Source organism: Cucurbita pepo, chromosome 17 (genome assembly GCF_057944985.1).
Source record: "Cucurbita pepo subsp. pepo isolate OVF chromosome 17, ASM5794498v1, whole genome shotgun sequence".
Taxonomy (NCBI): Eukaryota; Viridiplantae; Streptophyta; class Magnoliopsida; order Cucurbitales; family Cucurbitaceae; genus Cucurbita; species Cucurbita pepo.
The window spans coordinates 1,502,851-1,524,944 of NC_141814.1; the positions used below are offsets into that span (position 1 = coordinate 1,502,851).

Below are 22,094 nucleotides of genomic sequence, written 5' to 3' on the forward strand. Positions count from 1 at the left end.
AATAATTTCTAGTTAAATTATATATATAATTATTTGAGCAAAAATTTTAAAAATATCAGTCATGTTCAAAGTAGACAATATATTACTTTGCGAATGTTTGTGATTTGACATAGTATTAGAGTCATGTTCTTAACTTAGAATTCTCATATGTGGAATAAAGAAGTTGCTAACCTCGAAGGTGTAGTAAAAAATGACTCAAATGTTAAACAAATGGTGTATTTTGTTCGAGAGTTTTAGAGAATAAATTGAGTATCAATAAATGAGAAGTTGTTCGAGGGCTATATTAGGTCTCACGAGAGGTTCTATGGTGAAGTGCTCGAGAGACGAATTGTTAAGAGGGAGTTCAAAATTGAGCGAAAGGCGTACATGAAAGAGGAGATCCATTTCTTAACAAAAAAAAAAAAAAGTAAAGAAATATAATGGTGTCACATCCAAATAATTATTTGATTATTGCTCCTAACCCTTGTGATAAGGCCTCATCAACCTCCAATTAATTAATTTCCCCACTCCTACTTCCCTCCCTAAATCCTTATCTCATTAACCCTAAATAAATAAATAATAGACAAAATTTATCTAAATTAATAAGTTTGAGATGATTAAACTTTATTATATAATATAATATAATGTTTAGGTGACAACAAGAAAGGAAGCATTGAGACATATGATGGAAACATATAATTTGATGCCAACTCCCATGTCTAATCTTATATGAGATGACATTTTAGACTCCAAAAAAGAAATTAAAAAAAAAAATTAGGGTTTGTTGGAAAAGCGAATTGGGAGATTCGAAAAGCATATAGAATTAGGCGAGGAGGGTGGAGGGGGAACGGAGGGCGGCGGTGGCTCAACCGCAAGCAGGAGAAGCCAACCACCGCACCCAAATGAAAAGAGGAAGAAGGTAACAGATATATATAATGATTGAATGGAATAGTGAGTTGGCAATAATTGTATAATAATTATTATTGTTCTTCATTTTCAAAAAAAAAAAAAAAAAAAAAAAAAAAATCATTTGTTGAAATTTGAATTTTCAACCTTTATCTTAATCATTAAGTTATATTAATTCCTTTAATAATTTTTCTTTAAAATGTCTTAATTATTTATATTTTTCCTGCGCGTGTATATATATAATTTTTTCACATAAATAACAGGAGCTTTTACATAAATAATTTTTTTACATAATTATTTATATCGAGGACTATATTAGGTCTTAAGAGTGGCTACCTACTGGAACTTCGATCAACTACCATCGATCAATTTCGCTTTGGGCTAACTTGCTTTGTAGAAGATGTCTGCGAGAAACCGCAACTAGCTAACTAAACTAGTGGGTCGTATGTAAGTAAATACAAAATCAATAAAAGCAAGAGAATTTATAATGTATAAAAAGAAAAAGAAAAATGTTAATTTATATAAATCTTAAGGCATAATTAATAAGTCAAATTTTCGAATATTTGAAGACTAAAATAAGATAAGAAAAGAATAGAAAGGGATTTTTTAATTGTTATTATTATGATTGGGTGAAGGAGGCAGTTGAATAGAGTGGCATTAAAGGCATGTGGGCCATGCGGGCCCACTGTTTTTGTACATCGTTTTATCATGGCCTACTCTAAAGCTTTGATGGGAAGAGACTCAACCAATAGGGTTGATGATTAATTTTCATCAACCCTTCTTTTTCTTTTAATCCAACGGACATCTGAGCCTCTTGATTAAAGGCCACTGATATCGACTGTACCTGATTATTTGGAATAATTTTAGGTGTAATAGTGGGTTCTTTTTTTTCTTTTTCTTTTTAATTTTTTTAATTTTTTAAAGGGTTGTTTAAGATGTTTTAATTATTTTGTTTTTTTTAACGTGTTCTTAATTATTTTAATTATCCCATTAGGTACCTAACTTTTTTTTCCCTCTTAAATTATGAATATGAATTGAGATATACTTGGCTTAGACATCAACCATCAATAAATTTTTTTTATAAAGAAGAGGATTTATTATTTTTTTTAGAGACGAACAACACATAATTATAACCAAAATCTATCAACGTTTATAATTATAAATTTTAGAGACGGACAACACATAATTATAACCAAAATCTATCAACACGTAATATTTTTTTTAGAGAGAATATTCATTGATTATAAATCCATGATCATTCGCTAAATTAGCCGATATGAGACTTTCATCCAAATATTCATTGATTATAAACCTATGATCATTCGTTAAATGAGTGGATATGAGACTTTCATTCAACACCTTCCCAAAGTACACCTCCCCTTAATCAAGGCTGGAGGCTAGACTCCTTTTCTTTTGGAGTTGACTCCTTTTCTTTTGGAGTTGTTAGATGACCTTTATTAGATATTTGAGGATTCTATTGACATTACTAAATTTAGACATGATTCTGATACCATGTTAGATGAACAAAACTGTCTATGATATTGTCCACTTTGAGCATAATCTCTGGTGGTTTTATTTTGGGATTCCATTCAATTGTCTTAACGGATAATGTTGCATTTATGCTTCCATTCAACAATTTGTAAAAAGATGTTGTTGGTAACTTGTTCCTGCACATTCGATTAAATGAAATCTAATTCAAATAACTAAATCAGGGTAACTTATTTTAATTCATGGTGATTGGTTCGGGTCCGTGAGATAAAAAAGAAAAAATTGAAATTAAAAACGGAGTAATTTTAGGTCAATATAACCACCGTATATCAAATTTAAATTTGGTGCAAAATTAGATTTGTAATTTGACCTAAAATAATAATAATAATAATAATAATAATAAATCCAACAGGCATTAGAGAGGAAAATGTAAAGCGAAACAAAATTGGAAAATCCAGTAGACGCGGTTCGCTCGGCACTTGTCTCAGCTCTGGAAAGGCGGAGAAGAAGACGTTACATTTGCAGGAATTAGCGCGCAGGCAGGTACAGTTTGAATACGAGCTCACCCATTTTTTTTTCACCTTCACAAGATGCCTTATATTGCAGTTTAGCTCTGCGTTCGTTACTGAATGTCGCAGAGCAACTAGGGAGATAGGAAGTGTAGGAAACTTGTTTTGGCTAATCGAGAAAATGAATTTTCAGGCTGTTTACCGGCGGGAATGGCGATAAACTAGACTGTACCTCTAGCAGCCCTAGGTTTTGGCATTTGAAGAATTGTCGCCGAGCAAGCTCAGGCTACGCTCATAACTGTAATGCTTTTTTTTTTTTTTTTTTTTTTTTGTCATCTTTTAATTTTCAGTGTTACTATGATGCTTTTACCAAGTGGATGATCGATTTTCAGTTTGCTGCAATGGTTTTTGAACGTGACGGTTGGGGAAATGGGGAGCTCAAGGTTTTGTTAGTCTTTATTTGCAGTAGGCTTTGAATTGTTTGTGGTAGAGAGAGTGAGAGTCTTTAGAAACATATTTGCGAGGTAACTTTTTTCGAGTATCCTGTTCGTTGAGGAGGTATTCTCTAGAAGTTGATGAGTGCTCTCCTATGATAATGGGAAACAATGCCTATCCGTTTCTTGAAATGTTTCACAAAATAAAGAAACATTTGGGAAAACTGTTTATCTCTCTCTCAGGCTTTCCTTACTCAATTCTTCACATGTTGTGATAGTTTTTTTTTTTTCCTCCGCTCTAGCAGATAAGAGAAACATCGCCAAGATCTAGATAGAATAACTTAGATACTTGGTATTGGACGTGAACCGATTTTCCTAATTGATTGTTTATAAGCTAACCAAAGATTTCTATAATTATGCTCTCCCCTTAGCTGCAGCCAAATGGAGAGTTCTTCTTTTGTAATCAATATGCTTTGTTTCTTATCCATAAGAAAGAAAAGAAAATGTCATGAAGGTAAAGGTTCAAAGAAGGGTGACCACATATTTAAATTTAATGGGAATCTTGTAGGGTTATGCGATTACCAGCCATAATATGTGTAAACAAGAACAAACAGAGATAGTTAATGCTTGTATGTACGAACAAAGAGCTGCTTAATACTTGTAAGCTAGTGCAATTTTTGTATGTAGATTATTGAAGCGCTGGCTTTACATGGCCATGGCTTCCCTTCTACCCAGGTATTATGAATGCAAATGATGAACTAGATGAAAGTTATGCTGCTAATGTTATATTTTTGGCTTGAATTATGTATTCTAGTTTTTCAATTTGGAAGTTCTTTCCAGCAGGTGCATGCTAGATTGTGAACTGATATGGCAAGCAAGTTACCTTTTGAAATTGGGCAACTGGTAGAATCACGTTGCTTTCTCATTGGTTATCGTGGTGCTTGGTTCCGATGTAAGGTATGAATCATATTCCTTCTTGTAAAGGCTAATTATTGAAGTGGCGTTGTTGACAATCTCAGAGCATGTATCTGATTTACCCTTATGATCTAATTTTTTCCATTTTTTTCAAATATTTTTAACATTTACAATCTTAATTTGTCAATCTAAGGACAATCATTGATAGAGACGCTCTTGATTAAGAAAAGGATACTTATGTAGACTCAAGCCCCAGAGTCCCTAAAGGATTATACCTGCAACAAGAGCGAACATTCCTCTAACCTAAGTTAGATATGTCTGCTTCCAGTAGTTAATTGGTTTATAGGACTTACTTTGTTATATGGGATAAATAGGTAAAAAAGCTGAGACCTACTTTGTAGTTCCATCAACTCCAGTATTTATTATCAGCATTTTTTTAAATAAATGAGTGAAAGTTTTGTGATTTATCATAATAAAATGAACACTGTTTCCCCGAGGCTTATTGCCTTTTCAGGCTTAAGCATTTTCATTGAAAATACTGATGGATTGAACCTCTAGGTCATGGGTTTAAACCTCCTTGGATCACCTACTTGAGATACTTCAAGATTAGTTATCCAAGTTTTCAATACTATTGGATCTTTTGCTTGGTCCCTTGTTTTTAATATCAAGCAAGCGCAGAAAGGTTAGAACATTTCTGATAGTCTCTAAAACAAGAAATAAAAAAGAATACATATGCCCCCCGTGAATAAAGTTCAGAAAGAGGGGATGCTGACCAGGAATTCTGAGGGCTTAGTCTCTCCATAGGCATAAGTGCCATATAAATTCATTTAAAATTTATACCCCACTTCCACTTCCCCAAGTATTAATTCTCTATCAAGCAATTTTTCTTCATGTCACATTACAGCGTAGTTTAGTTCTAAAGTCCTATTTTCATGGTATTATGAGACAGATAAAAACATGAGAATGGGTTACAAGCGATTTATCTTATGTGGATCTAGTAAAGCAAAGTGGTTTCTGATCGTCCAAGTAATTTACTTCTTTAGTGAACCTTCTGCTATAATTGAACTTTGTTTCTAGAAATTCTTCTTGGATTAAAAAACACATATCTTTTGGCCAGTTTCTGTTATCAGGTATTGAATACAATACTTTTCTTAATTGTTTGTACATTTTCAACCAGATAAAGGACATTGCCTGGAGAATGGGGAGTCTATCGTATGAATTGGAATTTGTTGACTTTCCTGATGAAGGTACGTACTTATCTTTATTCTTTGTACTAGCTTGTCCCTTTCTTGGTCGAAGCCTTCAAGAGTTTTCATGGAATATAACTACTATTATTCATTGATTTTATTATGACATCAAGTGAATGATATTGCGATGAAAAATTCCATTACTTTGACTATGCTTTTCATTACGAAGGATCCTTAGTGTTTGATCACAAATGTATAACTAGTTTTCCAACTCAGCGTGGAAATACTTTCTTTTGTAGTATAGCCATCTTTTGATCTCCAAATGTTGTGATCACAATTAGCTGATTTGACTACTTGTTTTGAAAATTGGAAGAATGAGATATATCTCTGTAGAGAACCATTATAAAGTAGTTTGAAGAGGAGACTGCCCATTCTTAGACTAACAATTTGAATTAATTGTGAACTTCTTTAAGAATTCCATTTGCATTTTTGTCGTATAGTTTTACAGTGGTTGGCTTCTGTTCAGTACTTGGTAGTAAAAAACTTGTGGAATATTTACCAGCAGTAGGTTGAAGTTGATTTCGAACCCATTTTCTTTTGGGTGAGCCTGAAGGCTTTCGTTAATTGATGCTTGTGGCTGAAATTATTTGTAGAATAAATATTTAGTACGTAGTCATGAAACATATCGGATTCAGTTTCTGGGACAGTACTATATTCACGGTTTGAACTTGTCTCTGATTTCAGAAGTAGTATGGACAAAGCCGTTTCAAAAACCACCTGCTGCCTTTGGTATCCCATCAACTGGGCCAAAAGGGCAGTTGATGGTGCGTCCTCAGTTTCCACAAGTATATCGTGAAAAACAATTATCTGATAGTACCAACTCTCAGCTAGAGGTGACTTTTGTTGTGAATGATGTCTGGAAGGTGGGGGATTTAGTTGATTGGTGGAAGGATAACTGTTATTGGTCTTGCAAAATAATTGCAATATTGGGAGATGAGGAGGTCAAGGTACTTTTATTTACCTACTACCTTAGATTTTCAACTGTGTTCATTGGTTACTTCTTACTTATTTCTTATTAACTTAATCATGGATGATAGAGTGGATAGTGCAATGACTAACAAATGCTCGGCTTTTATTTGTGACTAAGGATGCCTTTTCCCCAAAAATATTTATTGCCCAAATCTTAGCTACCCTGTCAGATATAACAAGTCAGACCAACTGTTTGATTTGTCTCCACTGTCTAATTATCGTGTGTAACTTTATTCACTAGTTTGAAGGCTATTTTCAAGGGAGTGATTATTTTTCTTTTGTATTATCCTGTTTTTTCAAGGTTGAGCTGCTTCCCCCTCCATTTGGTGAAGGATCGGCTTATCATGCCTCCTCCAAGGATTTGCGGCCATCCTTAGACTGGTCTCCGGGATCTGGTTGGACGGTCCCTGATATGAAGGTGTCATTCTTTCAACCGTTCTATTCAATATTGGTCCCGTTAGTTAGAAATTGGGGCTTTTGTGCGTGAGAATTGGATGTTTTTTCCATCTCAAGGGCTTGTTTTCAAAACTTTGGGTTGAAAACTTGATAAAAGAAAGCTTGGTTGGATGATTCAGATACTTCAGTCTTTTTTGTTGTCGTTCGCTTAGTACTAAGGTCTTTGTAATTCCTTTGTGGTTATAGGTGAATGGAAGTGCTCAATGTGCTCGGGTGCTTAACAATGGAAGTGTAGGTAAGAGCCGCAATAATAACACTAATCACTTCTAAGAATGTATGAATTATTATATTTTACAGTTAATGGCCACTTGTTTGTACATTAGAAAGATCTTCTTACAAGAAAAATAAGCTATTTATTTTATTCATATATGTTTTGGGATTGATTCATTATGGTTTCTTGGTGATGCACGACAGCCTCGAGACCCCAGAACGTGAGTCAAGGAAATGACAGTGAAGCCGCAGCTGGAAACTCAAATGCATCGTTAGATTTACAGGCTAGTTCCACGCGACCTATTCCTGCACTAGCCAGAAAGTCCAAGCGAATGTACAGCAACACGGCATCGAAGGGGAAACACGAACACACACCAGAATTAAGTTCCGATTCGAACCGTGTGAATACAGTAGCCAAGAAAAAAAGTACATCGGACAATGACTCGAGTTCACCTATTCGAGAACGAAGCACGACAACAGAAACTCGAGGAACAAAAACGGATGCAGATGGATGTAGTGATGGTCAGTCTGTAAAGAAGATGGTACCCAATGTTAGTTTAAATTCCATGCACCATGGTTCATTAGAAGATGCAATTTTGGACTTGGAAGAGGTGATCAACAGGATTAAATGGATCAAACAAATTTTGGAGGGTGGAACGGCTTTGCCAAATGCTTCAGGATCTTCATGGAAATTTCTGGAACACCGATCCTCATCTACACCAAAATGAATGCATCACAAGAATAGAAGGTATTTTCACGAGTCTATGGCATGAACTCCCTTTTGATTGAATGGTTTAGAAATGTTAGGCTTAACTCGGTAAAAGCATCACTACTTGAGAAAATTGCAGAACGCTCTCAGTTATCTCACTAAAATTTGATGCATCTCTCAGTTACCAACCAAAAGTATTGCAGCTTAAAAATGTAGTTATTCTCATATATATGTGTGTTTATTTGTGGATTAGTTTATGTGTCCATATGAAATTACTGAAGCTAATTTTTTTTTAGTGTTATATTCTTTTAGAAAATAGTAAATTTATAATTGACTATTAGTTTTAATGAATTATTAATAAATTGTGGGGAGAACAAGGGGATGCCTTTCAGGAAGCCCCATTGAGGAACCACCCCATACAAGACGAAAGCAACTGAAGGCAGGGAGGAGGATGCGAAGTAGGCGTAGGCGTAGGCGTAGGCCATGCTTTGGAGAATTGACATCCTTGAGACACCGTATGTGAGAGGACTATACTTAGATAAAGCAACTTGGAACAACTCTGAGCTCCATTTTAGCATCTGAACCATGGCGTCTTTCATGTCCACTGGGCTGCAACCCAGGAAGCAGGCCCGCTTTGAGTACAGATAAACACAACTCCATCCTCTGCATTGCAGCAGATACCCACTGATACTCCTTTTTTGCATTCAACGAGTCAATGAACTTTTGGGATCGACCAAGAGCTTTTTGCATTCAACGTCTTCCTCCTCAAGAAATATCCAGTTCCGGACAACACCGGCCCTCTTACCCCATCCATTCCACGCCACTTAGTCTAGAAAACAAAACCCAGAAACATGGCATTTTAACAAACAGGTAGCCTGCAAGAACCTCCATGTAAAAGGAAAGGGTCGTGGAGGAGTTCATTACCTTGAAGGCATACCGGGATTGGTTGTCATAGATATCATTCTTTCTGATATTGTAGAAAAGTTTCTTTTAATGCATAAAGCGTCACCGGAGACCCGCCGTCGTCCGACAGGTAGATGCCCACCTTCTCCGCTGGATACTCCAGAGCCAGAGACGACAATACGGTGTTCATCACCTCCACCGTCGGCTCTTTCGCCGGATCCACTGTGGGGATGAACACGTTGACGCCTGGTAGCTCCTCGTCGCCGGGGAGATTTTCCGGCGAGACGGAGCGGGATACCGGCCGCCATCGGAACGACTGGGTTAGGACCCAAACGAAGGTGAAGATGAGTTCTGCGATGGTGACGAGAGCCCAAAGTAGGGGAGAGACGACGTCGTTGCGACGGAATGCGGCGGTGATCCGGTTATAGAGAAGGAAAAGAACCGCCGTGAAGTGGAGGAGCATGTGAAGGCGGTTGCACTCTTGCTTTTCTTATTTAAATATTGATGAATTTTTTAATTTTAAAAAAACTTGATTTTTGTCTTTGAAATTTGATTAAATTATTGTAAAGTAATTTTAAAAATGTTTTTGAAATTTAAACATTTTTTCTTTCAATGAATTTATGCAGCTTGTGGCAAATAAATAGCTACCAATTTCAATTTATTAGGTTCTTAATTTTTAAAAAATAAAATATATTTTAATTATATAAAGGAAAATAAAGTAGTTTTATTTTATTACAATTAAAAAAATTGAATTAAAAGATGAGATCTGCCCTGTTTTAAAAAAAGTTGCTAATTCTATTAATAAACTCATTCCGAGGTGGGCATTGGCAGTTTAGACATTTACTTTATTATTTGGCTGCGCACGTTTTAAACGTGCCAACAATTAGATTTCAAATTTTCTTTATTTTGTTTTTATTTGAAACTCATTTATTTTTATTTTAATTATAATTTTAGTTTCATCTTTAAAAAAAAAAAAAAACCTAGAAGATTAAAATTTAGCTCAATTTTAAAGGAGAGAATTAGTTTGGGTAATTAATAAAAACGTGTGTACTTGTTTAAATTATTTGATTTAGTATTTAACTTAATTAATTTTTTTTTAGATTAGGATTCAGAATTTAGATTTGGTATTTGATAGCTACGATGATAGCTGCTCCGACATGGTCAGGTTACTCACTCTTCGCTTATAAGGATTTGAATTAGGATTCATAATTTGGACTCGGTACTCGATGACTTAGACATTTTCGTGCGACATGGTCAAATTACTTACTATTCGCTTATAAGAGTGAAGACTATCTCGAGAGACCAATGCAAGTCATTCCAGTACGAGTTGTCTTCTATCTTCACTCATACATTACTTGAAAAGTTTTAAAAAGGTCACCCAAAATAGAATTGCTTCAAACCAAACAAAGCATTCTTAATCACGTTCTATGATTGAGTCACCGAAAAGAAATGTGCATCTTGTTGATCTTGTTGGTATAAGTAAGAAACTTTCTATTCTTTTAACTCTTTCTTTGTTATCATATTATGAGGATTGTTCTCATTTGGAGGTGGTATTAGCCCATTTATGTACCTTTCTTTTACTCGGGTATCACAAGAATTAGCACTTACTAGAGATTTAGCTCGAATATCAACATCAACTCTCTTACACACTCTGCTTGAAAATTGAAAAAAAACGAATGTATTGTTCAATTGAATATACCCTCGATTCTCAACAATTACTCCAACCTGTTCAACACTATGATTACATCAACTCTAAAAGTTCCATTCGTTTAAGAAAAAAGACCATAAAAAATCAGTTTTGAACTCTAGAACGAAGCGAAGATCCACGTCTCTTGTTGTATCTAAAGGTTTATAAAGCCTTAAGAGAGAAGGATTAGAGGTATGGTTTGATTGAATAATGTTAGAGATGGAGGAGAGGAGTGAAAGAGACGGCAGAGGGCGTTGGCAGTGAGGGTAAAGACTGCAATTTGGGTATCACAACCTTAAAAAAATGATACCCATATGGAGTATTGCATGGGGTCACCAAATTAGCCACCAGTTTTTATACTTCAAATCTCAGTTAATAAAGGCAATAATCTTTTGTGTGTTTTGCTTCTCTGCTGGATTTTTTCCTTCTTCACCATACTTTTTCCCTTATCACTCATACCAATTTCTTATATTTATTTCTCATTCTCATCTTCTCTTTTGTTTTCATTATTAAACAAACTCTATCATCTTACCTTGTTTAAGATACTAATTTTTTTATCCACAATCCACGTCTTAATTTGTCAATTTGAGTTAGTTTAACTACTTCTAAAACTTGATTAAAGTGAGATCTCATATCAGTTAGAGAAGAGAAACATTTCTCATAAAGATGTGAAAACCTCTCTCTAGCAGACGCGTTTTAAAATTGTGAGGTTGACGATGTGGAGTTGGTTAATCATGCTCGAATATGTACTTATTCCAAGTGCCTATTTATTTTCTATCGGTATCTATGGATTGATCACGAGCCGGAATATGGTTAGGGCCCTTATGTGTCTTGAGCTTATACTGAATGCAGTTAATATGAATTATGTGTCTTGAGCTTATACTGAATGCAGTTAATATGAATTTCGTAACATTTTCTGATTTTTTTTTATAGTCGCCAATTAAAAGGGAATATTTTCTCAAGCTATTGCAGCTGCTGAAGCAGCTATTGACCCAGCTATTGTTTCGTCAATTTATCGTAACAGAAAATCAACTCGTATCAATCAATCGAATTAGCGAGCCAAAGCGAACAATATCTGCTAATGGTGGGCTTGTGCTATTACAAATGGTATCAGAGTCAGGTACCGAGTGGTGTGCCAACGAGGACGTTGGGCCTCCAAGGAGAGTGGACTGTGAGATAACGAAACATTCCTTATAAGGGTGTGGAAATCTCTCCCTAGGAGACGTATTTTAAAATCGTGAGACTGATGATGATACGTAATGGACCAAAATAGGTACTATCTGAATCTATACTAGATTTGGACATGAAAGTGAAACCCTAGGTATGATGATGTAGGTTTTATGAAGAACAACACCTAACACATGGATACTTCCCACACCTTTTTGTTTCTATATATATCCAAACCCTAAATTCCAAACGTCAACTCATTTTGTGGGTAAGAACACAATAATTTTTCCATCTCTCTCTCTCAAGAAATGGAGAGCAAAAGTTTGAAGATGAACAGCCCACAAGAACAGCTTAGAATTACAAACAAACCAAACAACACAAGAGGAGATCATCAAGAAGAAGAAGAAGAAGAAGAAGAAGACATTGTTGGATTTGCATGGGGTTCATCAAGAGCTTATTCATGTGGGTTTTGCAAAAGGCAATTTCGATCTGCGCAAGCTCTTGGTGGCCACATGAATGTTCATCGAAGAGACCGAGCCAAGCTCCGAAGATCTCCTCCATTGGGTTCACCTCATTTTCATGGATCCTCGTCTCAACCCATTAAGTTTCTTAAACTCTATGATTTCACAAGCCTTAGTGGTGAAGAAGAAGCAGATGGAGAGTGTAAGATTTGGAAGAATGTTAAGAAGTTTGTGAAGGAGATTGATTTTCTTGGTAGTTCCAATGAGATTGATTTGGAACTTAGATTAGGGTTTTAGCTTACTTTTGGTCTCAACTAGAAATGGAGTTCGTTACCCATGAATGAGTTTTTGTTTAATTTTGTTGTAATGTTATAGTTTTGTTTAATTTCTTAATCTATTATGGGTACCAAGGTTGCGTTCATCATGTACGACTAAAGTAAATCAATGACAAAACAAACCGTTCATGTCCATGATTTAGACCAAGATTTGTAATTTAGATTTGACACATGATGACTCCGACATTCTCATGCATCTCCTACCACATGACCATGTTGTCTACTTGTTTTGAACTACCTCTTAGAGTGAAGACCCTAACCTTCTTAGGTATCCCCGAGACATGACCATGTTGTCTACTTGTTTTGAATTATATCTTAGAGTGAACGACCCCAATATTCTCTTGTCCTATGCAACAGGACCATGTTGTCTACTTATTTTGAACTACTTTTTAGAGTGAACACCTTGACATTCTCCTACATCTCGTGCCACATGATCATGTTGTCTACTTATTTTGAACTACTTCTTAGAGTGAAGACCCTAACCTTCTTATGTATCCCTTGAGACATGAACATGTTGTCTACTTGTTTTGAACTATTTCTTAGCACCCCAACATTCTCCTACATCTCGTGCCATCGGACCATGTTGTCTACTTATTTTGAACTACTTTTTAGAGTGAAGACCCAGACATTCTCCTACATCTGGTGCTACATGACCATGTTATCTACTTATTTTGAACTATCCCTACCGACCGACACAAATTTCTTTAAGATGTTTTATCTTCACTCACATGTTTTTAAGAGGTCACCCAACATAAATTGTTCTGAGCTAAACATGTTTACCTTTAAAGTCTCTGAAAAACAAGATGCACCTTATTACACTGAATCCCGAGCATACCGAGCATAGAGGTTTAAGAAGGTAAACTAAAAATCAAACCAGTATTAAATTAGGGTTAAATTGTGGAATGAAAATAAAAGTAATAGGGTTCCCATTTGACGCCACCCTTCATTACCATTTCTATTAATTGTAATGCATATGAGTGAGACAGGGCATTGGGGATTTGAATATGACAAGAAGACAGCGTCATAGGCTGTGTTTCCTTAACCAAAATTTGATGTCTTTGCATATTTCCAACGATGTTTGGTTGGAAGTAGACATGATTCCTTTTCCCTCTTGGGATTTATGCCTTTCTTTTCCCACTCAAATTTGAAGCATCTCACTGCAATCACAACATCTCTTTTTTCTCTCATAAACACTGCACCTTTGCAAACCCACCTTAAAACCCCCTCCCCCTCTTTCCTCTTTCACTTTTGGCTTTTACTTCATAAATTTAGCTATGGAATACTACTGGCTCGTGTGTTCTATCCAAGATTTTGTAGAATCTAATCTATATTTGGATTGTTCATCATGTGAGACGTTATATGATTTGTGTTTGATTTTACTATAATACGTATAGATGTAACGACGGTTTAAGGTATTTGAGTTTTACAAGCTGTTTCGATTGAAGACATGAGAATGTGAAAGCAAATTTTGGTACAAAGTTTTTGAAGATTTAGCGTGAAAACGAGTCATTGAGTTATTAAAATATATTGTGACACCTGAGTAAAAGAGGGATACATGAATGAACCAAGACGATATCTGAATGAGAGAAATATTGAGGATAAGATGACTAAGAAAGACTTAAGTCATTACTTATACCAACAAAGTGCACCTTTCTTTTTGATGACTTAATCATCAGTGGTCCATAGTGAAACGTGTTTTATTAGGAGCAATTCTATGTTGGGTGACCTCTTAGGAATTTTCCTGAGATGCATGTGAGTGAGAAAACATGTTGGAAGCACTCGTATTGATCTGTAGGGATAGTCTTCACTCTTGTAGGTAACGTGACCATGTCGCAGAGGATGCAAAGAAATACCGGGCCATCAAGTGTCGAATTTAGATTCTGAATCCTGGGTATAGAGTCGTTGTACATGTACTCTCAACCAAAAGATCAAATTTTGAAAAACGAAAGACCAAGTTCAAATCTTAGGCTAAAACAATATTATAAAAAAAGAACAAATAAAGGAGAATGTTTCCATTTGTCACAATGAAATATAACAATAGAAATGTCCATTTGTTGTTGGAGGGTTTTGCATGGACATATAGAATGGGATCGTGATCTCCTTATTTAAGAAAGACTTTGACATTATCAAATTATTAAGATATAAACCCTAAAAAAAACAAGAACAAAAAGGTATATATCGTTAACAACTACATTGACATTAACATTTTAAAAATTATAATTCTTTACAAAAACCCCTTTTTTTAATTGTGGATTAGAGACAATTAATATTTGTATTAGTGAAGGAAGATTCATAAACACATCCAAATGACAAAGCCGAAAGCAACTAGAGCAGTTGAATTCACATCACAGCACACATGTCATTAACAAATAGATCAAACAAAGCCGGCAGCCATAAAAATTCTAAGAACAAACATCCAAAATAGTCTTCTCAATCATGTTTATATAATATCTCTTCCAAAGCTTGTTTTCCCCTTCCTATTCTCCCAAAAATCTCATCTTTTTTCGTTATGGATTCAGAAAAATTGGGCAGTAGTTCGGAGAGTTCGAGCGAAGAACAATCCGATCGAGTAAACGAAGACGATTCGGATTCGTTTGGGGTTAAACGTTCATATGGGTGCATATTTTGCAAGCGTGGGTTCACCAACGCTCAAGCTCTTGGAGGGCATATGAATATCCATAGAAAAGATCGAGCCAATAAAGCTAAGCAAGTCGCGTCTTTTTGTGTTCCAAGCAAGCAAATTGAGCCATCCACGTTCGTGAATACGCCTAATTTTGAGCCACTTTTGGTTGGGTCTAAGGTGAGTTATGCACCATCGGGTTCGAACCCAGATGGGTACTTCCAAGAACTTGGCGACTTGAATATGAACCTTTGGGGGGAAGATTTGAGCCTAAGAATTGAACCAAGTAAGGGGAGGAGAGGGGTTTGGAGCGGCGAGGGTTTGGATTTGGAGCTTCGACTTGGCCATTATCCCTAGATCTCTATATTTCACTTCGTTTAGTACACTAATTATGCTCTTAGGGTAATCATTTTCTTTACACTTTATGAATACAAAGCTTTTATATCTATTTTGTTCTTGTTATTTCTTGAGCAATTAGGGTATTGAAGCTCCCATAACATTGGATTAATCATGTTTTAGTTGAGCAAAAGATTATGACATATACATTATCTTTCAATTCCTTAGCTGTTCTTTGTATTTTGTAGTTTGTTTTAGGAATAGACAATCTAATAATTTGGTTATTCAATGTGAAGTTGGTGTACCAATTCCGTAAATGATCTTTTGAAAAAAAATCCCTAATTATTTCATGCTTTTGTTCATGAAATTGTGATAGAAATTTTGATTTGCTGATCTATGTATGCTTAATTCTTTGATAGATATTACTTTTAACAAGAATGGATTTTACATATTCTTAAAAGCATCGAAAAAAGTTACAAACAAGGGCCGAGAAAAGTTATTCCGACCAAAAGTTCTCTATCAAAAAATTTTGAGAAAAGTTATTCCGACCATAATTTCTCTATCAATTTTGTTTTCGAGATAACCCTATTGCTTTTGGTGTATGTTGTTGAACACAACGAATTTATGAGAAAACACTCCGTACTTTTTACTAACACCAATCAAGAAGAGATTATAAGTGAGTAGGTAGAAACTACTACACTGCTGTGCTTGGAATTGCTTGAGATGAAAACTTATTAGGATGAGGAGGTATTTACAACCGCGAACAGACATATTTAATACTAAAATACCTCATTCGAAGGAGAGCAATCCTAAGGATATGATGGTTAAGAAATGCTTAAAAGAATTAAAAATCACTCATTTTATTTAGAACAATTCTACCTTGTATTCGTGTGATATCGTATGAATTTTCTTAAAATGCATGTGAATAGAATGACGAGATTATGACTAGTTTGATCAATTTACAAGATGGCCGTCGTCTCATGAATTGAAGCTACCGTCGGAGGATACGGCAGCGACGGCGGCGCCTCCACTTCTCCGCTACCTGCGGTGGCCGGATAAACCTCATCTTCTTTATGATCGTTTTCTGAAGGCAATCTCTCATATGTTGCATTAGCAAAAGAACACTACAGGCCCAGCCGCCAACAGCGGGCCCACGACTGTCCCTCTGACCACCTGCCCCTGCCCGCCAGCGAGGTTTACGGTCAGCCCGCTCGAACCGGGAGGGGCTCGACCGGGAAGAAAAGAACCGGTCAAAGACAGCATCTCGAACCGGCCATGAAGTGAAATCACAGCAACGGATTGCCGGAAAGTGACGTCGTCCACCATGCCCCTGCCGCTGAGAACACAAACCCCACGCTGTCGGCGACGTCGGCTCCTCCGGCGATCTCGATCACGTGCGTGCTAAGAGCATGAGGACCGTAATTGGGGATTTCTGTTTATTTTTGGATCCCAGTGGCCGCCCTCTCGATCGGCGGTTGCCAACCACCACCATGCCTTCTTTCTGCTCGTCTTCTTCGTCGTCATGATCTCTTCCTCCGCCGTTGACGACGGTTTCTGCTGGACTGGTGGCTGGGAAGCCCACCCGACTGACCCACCTCGGATTAGCCAGAGTAGCGGAAAATGAAGGTAAATTCGAAAAAGGTTCAGTTTTGAAAAATGGGAAGATGTTTATATTTTATGGGCAACTATTTTTTCAGATCATAAGCGAAAAAAGCAATTAACTTGAGAATGGGAAGGGGCATATAACGTTATTATATACAAAAGTTTTAGGTTAAAAATATTAGAATTTAATTATATAATAAAAAATTAAAAACTACATTCTAATTTTCTTTTCAATTAATTCATTCGCAAGTTTATTTTAATTTCAAAGACGTGAACAAAAAGCTTCATTAGTTGAAGTACTTTGTCCAATTGCACATGTTTTTCGATTAATGAAAGGACACCATTTAAACTTTTTTATAAACCTACACTAGAAGATTCGTCTATTTAAATACAACTCATTCAAACTTAATTCAAACATACATTTTGGTTACATTCATACACATTAAAATAAAAGCCTAAAAAATCAATATCAGAAGGAATTATAAATAAGATAATCTTTTCAAAGTGGCATAATGCAAAAATTCATGTTGACATGGAGCCCACGACTCATTCAATAAATAAGCCATTACTAGCCTTATACGTTCATGTAATTATTTAAAGAAAAAATAAACTTTAGAAAAATTTAATATCAAAAAAGTCAGTAATTGATCTCTCTAATCAAGTTAGACATATAAGTTAAACATGCATACATGTTGTATGTAGGCACTAAGATGAGGCAAGAGACTTCTAATACTTCACGAAAGCTAATGGATCTACATCCTTCTACTCTTGTTTCTTATATACTTCCATAAACAAAAAGCAACAACATATCCCAAATTAATGTTTAAAACACATTATAAATTAAGATAATGTTAAATAGCACACCACTAATTGCATCACAAAAAGAATTCAAAATAACAATCATCATTTAACCTACTAATCCTAATCACCAAACCAAATCCACCTATAAACCTATTAAAGTAGTCTAGTAAGATGGGAAGTGTCTTGTCTTACACTATCCTGAAAATAAAAACCTTCTTTCATTCAAAAGCATGAGCAAAAAGAACACTCTTTTTATGTACCTATTACTGGTTGAATGCAGTATATATTCTAAACCCATGGATATGCTTTTAGCTCGTCAAAAAATAGTAACAATAATAATAAGCAAACAATAAAAAGAAAAAGAAGAAAGGGGGCCATTTATTGACCTGTTCCAGTCCATTAAAAATATGTATTTTTGGCAAGTCTTGTGTTGCAGAATCGTGTGGCCTGTGTTCCAATGTTCTTGCAAAGACAAGGACTATGCGAGGTGGGAACAATCATGCGATGCATCTAATACGTCACGTTGAGTTGACTCGACGTACAAATCTTATTTAACTTTGCATGAAAAATCTGAGGAACCTGGAAATGGAAAAGATAGCAAAATGAAATACAAAAATGGGGAAATGAATCTAAACCCCAAAATGGTAATGCAAGAGAGAGAAGGATATCAAAATTGCATTCACTACTGTATAAAAGGAAAAAGAACATTCAACCAAGCTTTACCAGAGTTCACTTGATAAAACATGGTTGCGAGCTGTTATATAACAATGTAAATGAAAAATGCAATGAAATTTGAAAGAACTCGATAAAATGGTGTAAATATGTAATTCAGGCTCATCAAACAACATGGATTACGTTGGAAAAAGTAATGTTGGAAAAAGTAGATGATCAAAGTGAAATGTTGAGCTGAACCCTTACCTGATGAGATAGAAAAGAAGTAAGAAGGACAATACAAAATAAACTGCAAGTCTACAAGTTCTCCACTTCGATTTTTGCTCAAAAACCTACAGAACATGTACATTGAAAACTTGGAAAAATTAGGAGGATGCATGGAAGTAGTAGACGTTTACAAGATCAAGGAATGTTCTATCATATTTCTAGGACCAGATTTTCTGTATCATTTTACTTTTTGGAACATATATGGTTGTTTGCATTTATTAAGTAAGAAGAAAAATATTGGGAGCAAAATAGATTTTTTGCAAGTTCAGTCCAACAATGTAAGTGCTGAACTTGCAAAAGCTCTCTCTCAATTTCTCTTCATTTTCTTTCTCCCTATAAAAGGTAGGTAACGAACAAAAACATTCCCTAAACATGACGAACTCAAAAAGGCTTAGATCATGTACCATCTTGAATCGATCCATGGTTCTTGACATTATACCCCTTGAAGAATCCATGCCATTTCCCTGGATTAGAATAAAATCCATATGAAGATGCTCCTATCATTTTCCACTGACAAAACACAAACAAATAGCCTTGAAGAAACAACATACCATTCGGTCCAGTAAATTATTATGACTCTCCACTTCTTCGTGAATGTCACCTGTCAACTATTTCAAATAATATGCATATTAAGAGTAAGTCGAAGTACAAAAAGATCCCTAATTCTTGTTATATATATCAAGGGATGATGGAGCTATATAGTGATCATTTAAGCTGATCGACATGAAGTGAAGTGTTACTTTAAGTACTATGTGATGAAATCATATATGCAAGTTCTTTTCCACAATGGAAAATCCAAATCTCATACTTCAGCAATCCTCAAAAGTATTTCTATTCCTAGAAATTCACCATTGTAAGCAGTGAGAAACTGAAAAATTACTATATCATTAGTCATTAGAAGGAAATTTGGACCCATAATCTAAGAGGTCGCTCATCATTATTTATTAACTCCAAGAGTTCTACCACTATGTCCAACCTGAACATAAACTAACAAAACCCACTTAAAAGTCAATATCAACTAGTTCACTTATCCCAGAGCTCTCTAAGCACAACAGTCTATTGCATCAAAGGCACTTTCAGGCAAGAATCATACTTGAATGAGCTCATTATAGTACTAAATATGGATGCTTAGATGCACAAATACAGCTGAAGAAATTCTCAAAGAATACACTTCATATCCATTTACCTAATCATTTTTGTTTAATGGTTAAAGAATCTGAGGCAAAAGGATGAATCGATGAATTGCAAAAGGATCTGAAGCAATAAATTATGCGCATGCAGCAACGAGGAAACAGCGACAAGATCCCAATGCCAAAATGTTTGTTTATAATTAAAAATAAATAAAAACAGCTTGCTAAGTAAAACGGCCAGGAGATTATAGTAAAGGGAGATCAGACATAGATAAATAAATAATTAAGGAAAATTTCCCTGCTTAAAACTAACCCTCTTCAGAATAGAAACTCTATCTTCCAAAGTGAGGAGCGCTCTATCATTGTCATGCTCTTTAATTTCAACCGCAGAAGCGCTAGCTCTAAGACCACCCTCCTCAAGGTCATCAAAGAGTGCAGATCTAGAAGAACGGTGCTCTCTATGAACAAAATCGATACCAGTTATTTCAAATGAAATAAGATATGTGGTATAAAAAATGAGATACGAGTATTCAAGAGTAGTATATGTGTATAACAACATCTAATCAATAAAACCAAAATAGACTACGATTTAACTCCATGTTACCAAGGAGGAAGACGCAAACCGATTAATAGACCCCAACATCCAGAATTACAGAATTGCGGAGATATTTCACCTCATTATGCTTTCATTCAAATTACTTCTCAAAATATGCACGAAAACTTAAAACCACGGCAGAAAATCTAATAATCATTTGCAGCTTTTTAATTCATCATAGGTTTCACACTTCTGTCTCGCGGTTATGCATCAAGATCGAAAACCACATTTTATCATACAAAATCAGTGCAATGACCTGCTCTATAGTTTAAACTCTGTTTTATCCCAAATTGCATCATTAAAAGCTCAAATATACGGCATACTCAAAATACAACACAAGATCAGAACCAAATTCATACAAAAGCTACCAAATATAAGATCACAGAAACTCCACGCGAGTTAATCAACGAATTGACAATAAAATAAGGTAATAATCAGAATTTCAGGCGCTAACGGAAGCTTATTCAGTTTAACCAAAAAAAGGTCCTCAGATCCAAATCATAAGTTCACATTGCAGCGAAACAATCTCATGAAATAATTAAATCACTTCAAGTGAATTTTGAGCGTATAACCGAGAAAAGAACTTGGAATTGACTAAAATTTCGGATACGAACCTTCTGTAACTCATCACGGGCTCAGTTCTGCGAAATGCGTTGCTCTTCCGCCACAATTAGTTCCAAATTGTACAGCAATATTAGATTCGATCGACGGAAAAATCCAATTGAGACAATAACCGATCGCGAGAAAAATCTATTCCGTTCGAGTACCGGGGAAATGAGGACAAGAGAAAGAAATCAGCACTGGCTTCGAACAAAATTGAATACCCTTTTCCTTGTATTCCCTTCCGGTGAGCGCTAAATCGAACTGCCTCTTTCGTATTTTAGACGAACTTAGCCCACTATATCTGGGCTCAACATACTTGATGAAGTTAGCCCATGATATTTGGGCCCATCTGAGTTTCAGCCCAATGTATGGTAGCCCAACAACCACTTAATTAAGTCTTTTTAAGGTCAAAATATCATTTTCCGTTTCAATCCATCTTAATCCATATACTTTTAAATATCAAATTTTAATTGCTATACTTAAATAAATCTTAAAATTATTTTTTATTCTTGGTTCGAAGTTAATTTTTAAATGAAATTATTTAAATAATAATAATAACTCTAATGCAAGAAACACGAACGGAAAACAATTATATATATATATATATATATATATATATATATATATACACACACATCCAAACCGACTATAATTTTAGGTACCTCGACTCCAACATGGATTGTTTTCACAATTGAATCTTCGAGTTTTTATTTGATCAAATTTAACGTTTTTTTTTTTTTTTTTTTTTTTTTTCGTTTTTGAGAACTTTTCTTTCTAATCTCTTAAAGAACGAAGAGCAAATATCTTAACTAATTGACGTATGCTCGAGATAGCTGGAAATGAGAAAGATGTTGGATGAATTGATGATGCACATGGGAGCACATTATGATGACCCAACTACATGGGCAAAGAAGCTTTAAGGCCACAATGAATGCAACTCCATCCATTTATCCCATTATGGCTACACAGAGCTGTGAAGCCCCAACATTCATTACTTCCAACTTTAAGGAAACTTTGGACCATTTTCCATACTACCCCTTTGATTTTAACATTGCTCTTAATATTCACTGCTAGGTGAACTTTACGTGTTTAT

General features: G+C 35.3%; 4 protein-coding genes and 1 pseudogene across 12 annotated transcripts; 3 read left to right on the plus strand and 2 right to left on the minus strand.

Moving 5' to 3' along the window:
• Nucleotides 1-2,784: 2,784 nt before the first annotated feature.
• Nucleotides 2,785-9,338, plus strand: LOC111778053 (uncharacterized). 7 transcript variants are annotated; one of them, XM_023657667.2, is made up of 9 exons: nucleotides 2,794-2,916; nucleotides 3,076-3,182; nucleotides 4,160-4,273; nucleotides 5,409-5,478; nucleotides 6,163-6,425; nucleotides 6,749-6,865; nucleotides 7,090-7,138; nucleotides 7,318-7,861; nucleotides 8,201-9,338. In XM_023657667.2, the coding sequence occupies exons 3-8, from the start codon at nucleotides 4,184-4,186 to the stop codon at nucleotides 7,839-7,841; spliced, it is 1,113 nt and encodes a 370-aa protein (XP_023513435.2). In that variant the 5' UTR covers nucleotides 2,794-2,916; nucleotides 3,076-3,182; nucleotides 4,160-4,183; the 3' UTR covers nucleotides 7,842-7,861; nucleotides 8,201-9,338. The 7 variants fall into 7 exon arrangements, with proteins under 7 accessions (XP_086974967.1, XP_023513435.2, XP_023513436.2 ...); XM_023657668.2 differs by having other exon boundaries at nucleotides 8,215-9,338; XM_023657669.2 differs by lacking the exon at nucleotides 8,201-9,338 and adding an exon at nucleotides 3,275-3,325 and having other exon boundaries at nucleotides 7,318-8,115.
• Nucleotides 9,339-11,887: 2,549 nt separating this feature from the next.
• Nucleotides 11,888-12,337, plus strand: LOC111778705 (uncharacterized). The gene has a single exon (XM_023658677.2). It carries the CDS (start codon nucleotides 11,888-11,890, stop codon nucleotides 12,335-12,337), a length of 450 nt encoding a protein of 149 aa, XP_023514445.2.
• A 2,547-nt stretch (nucleotides 12,338-14,884) lies between these two features.
• LOC111778706 (putative transcriptional regulator RABBIT EARS) lies at nucleotides 14,885-15,352 on the plus strand. The gene has a single exon (XM_023658678.2). It carries the CDS (start codon nucleotides 14,885-14,887, stop codon nucleotides 15,350-15,352), a length of 468 nt encoding a protein of 155 aa, XP_023514446.2.
• A 643-nt stretch (nucleotides 15,353-15,995) lies between these two features.
• LOC111778708 (AT-hook motif nuclear-localized protein 20 pseudogene) lies at nucleotides 15,996-17,003 on the minus strand (annotated as a pseudogene).
• A 930-nt stretch (nucleotides 17,004-17,933) lies between these two features.
• LOC111778196 (bet1-like SNARE 1-2) lies at nucleotides 17,934-21,253 on the minus strand. 3 transcript variants are annotated; one of them, XM_087119352.1, is made up of 6 exons: nucleotides 21,013-21,253; nucleotides 20,117-20,261; nucleotides 19,225-19,281; nucleotides 19,078-19,137; nucleotides 18,653-18,761; nucleotides 17,934-18,313 (listed from the first exon to the last, which is right to left on the minus strand). In XM_087119352.1, exons 1-6 carry the CDS (start codon nucleotides 21,024-21,026, stop codon nucleotides 18,282-18,284), a joined length of 417 nt encoding a protein of 138 aa, XP_086975478.1. In that variant the 5' UTR covers nucleotides 21,027-21,253; the 3' UTR covers nucleotides 17,934-18,281. The 3 variants fall into 3 exon arrangements, with proteins under 3 accessions (XP_086975478.1, XP_023513654.1, XP_086975479.1); XM_023657886.2 differs by having other exon boundaries at nucleotides 18,653-18,738; nucleotides 21,013-21,250; XM_087119353.1 differs by lacking the exon at nucleotides 18,653-18,761.
• Between the last annotated feature and the right edge of the window lie 841 nt (nucleotides 21,254-22,094).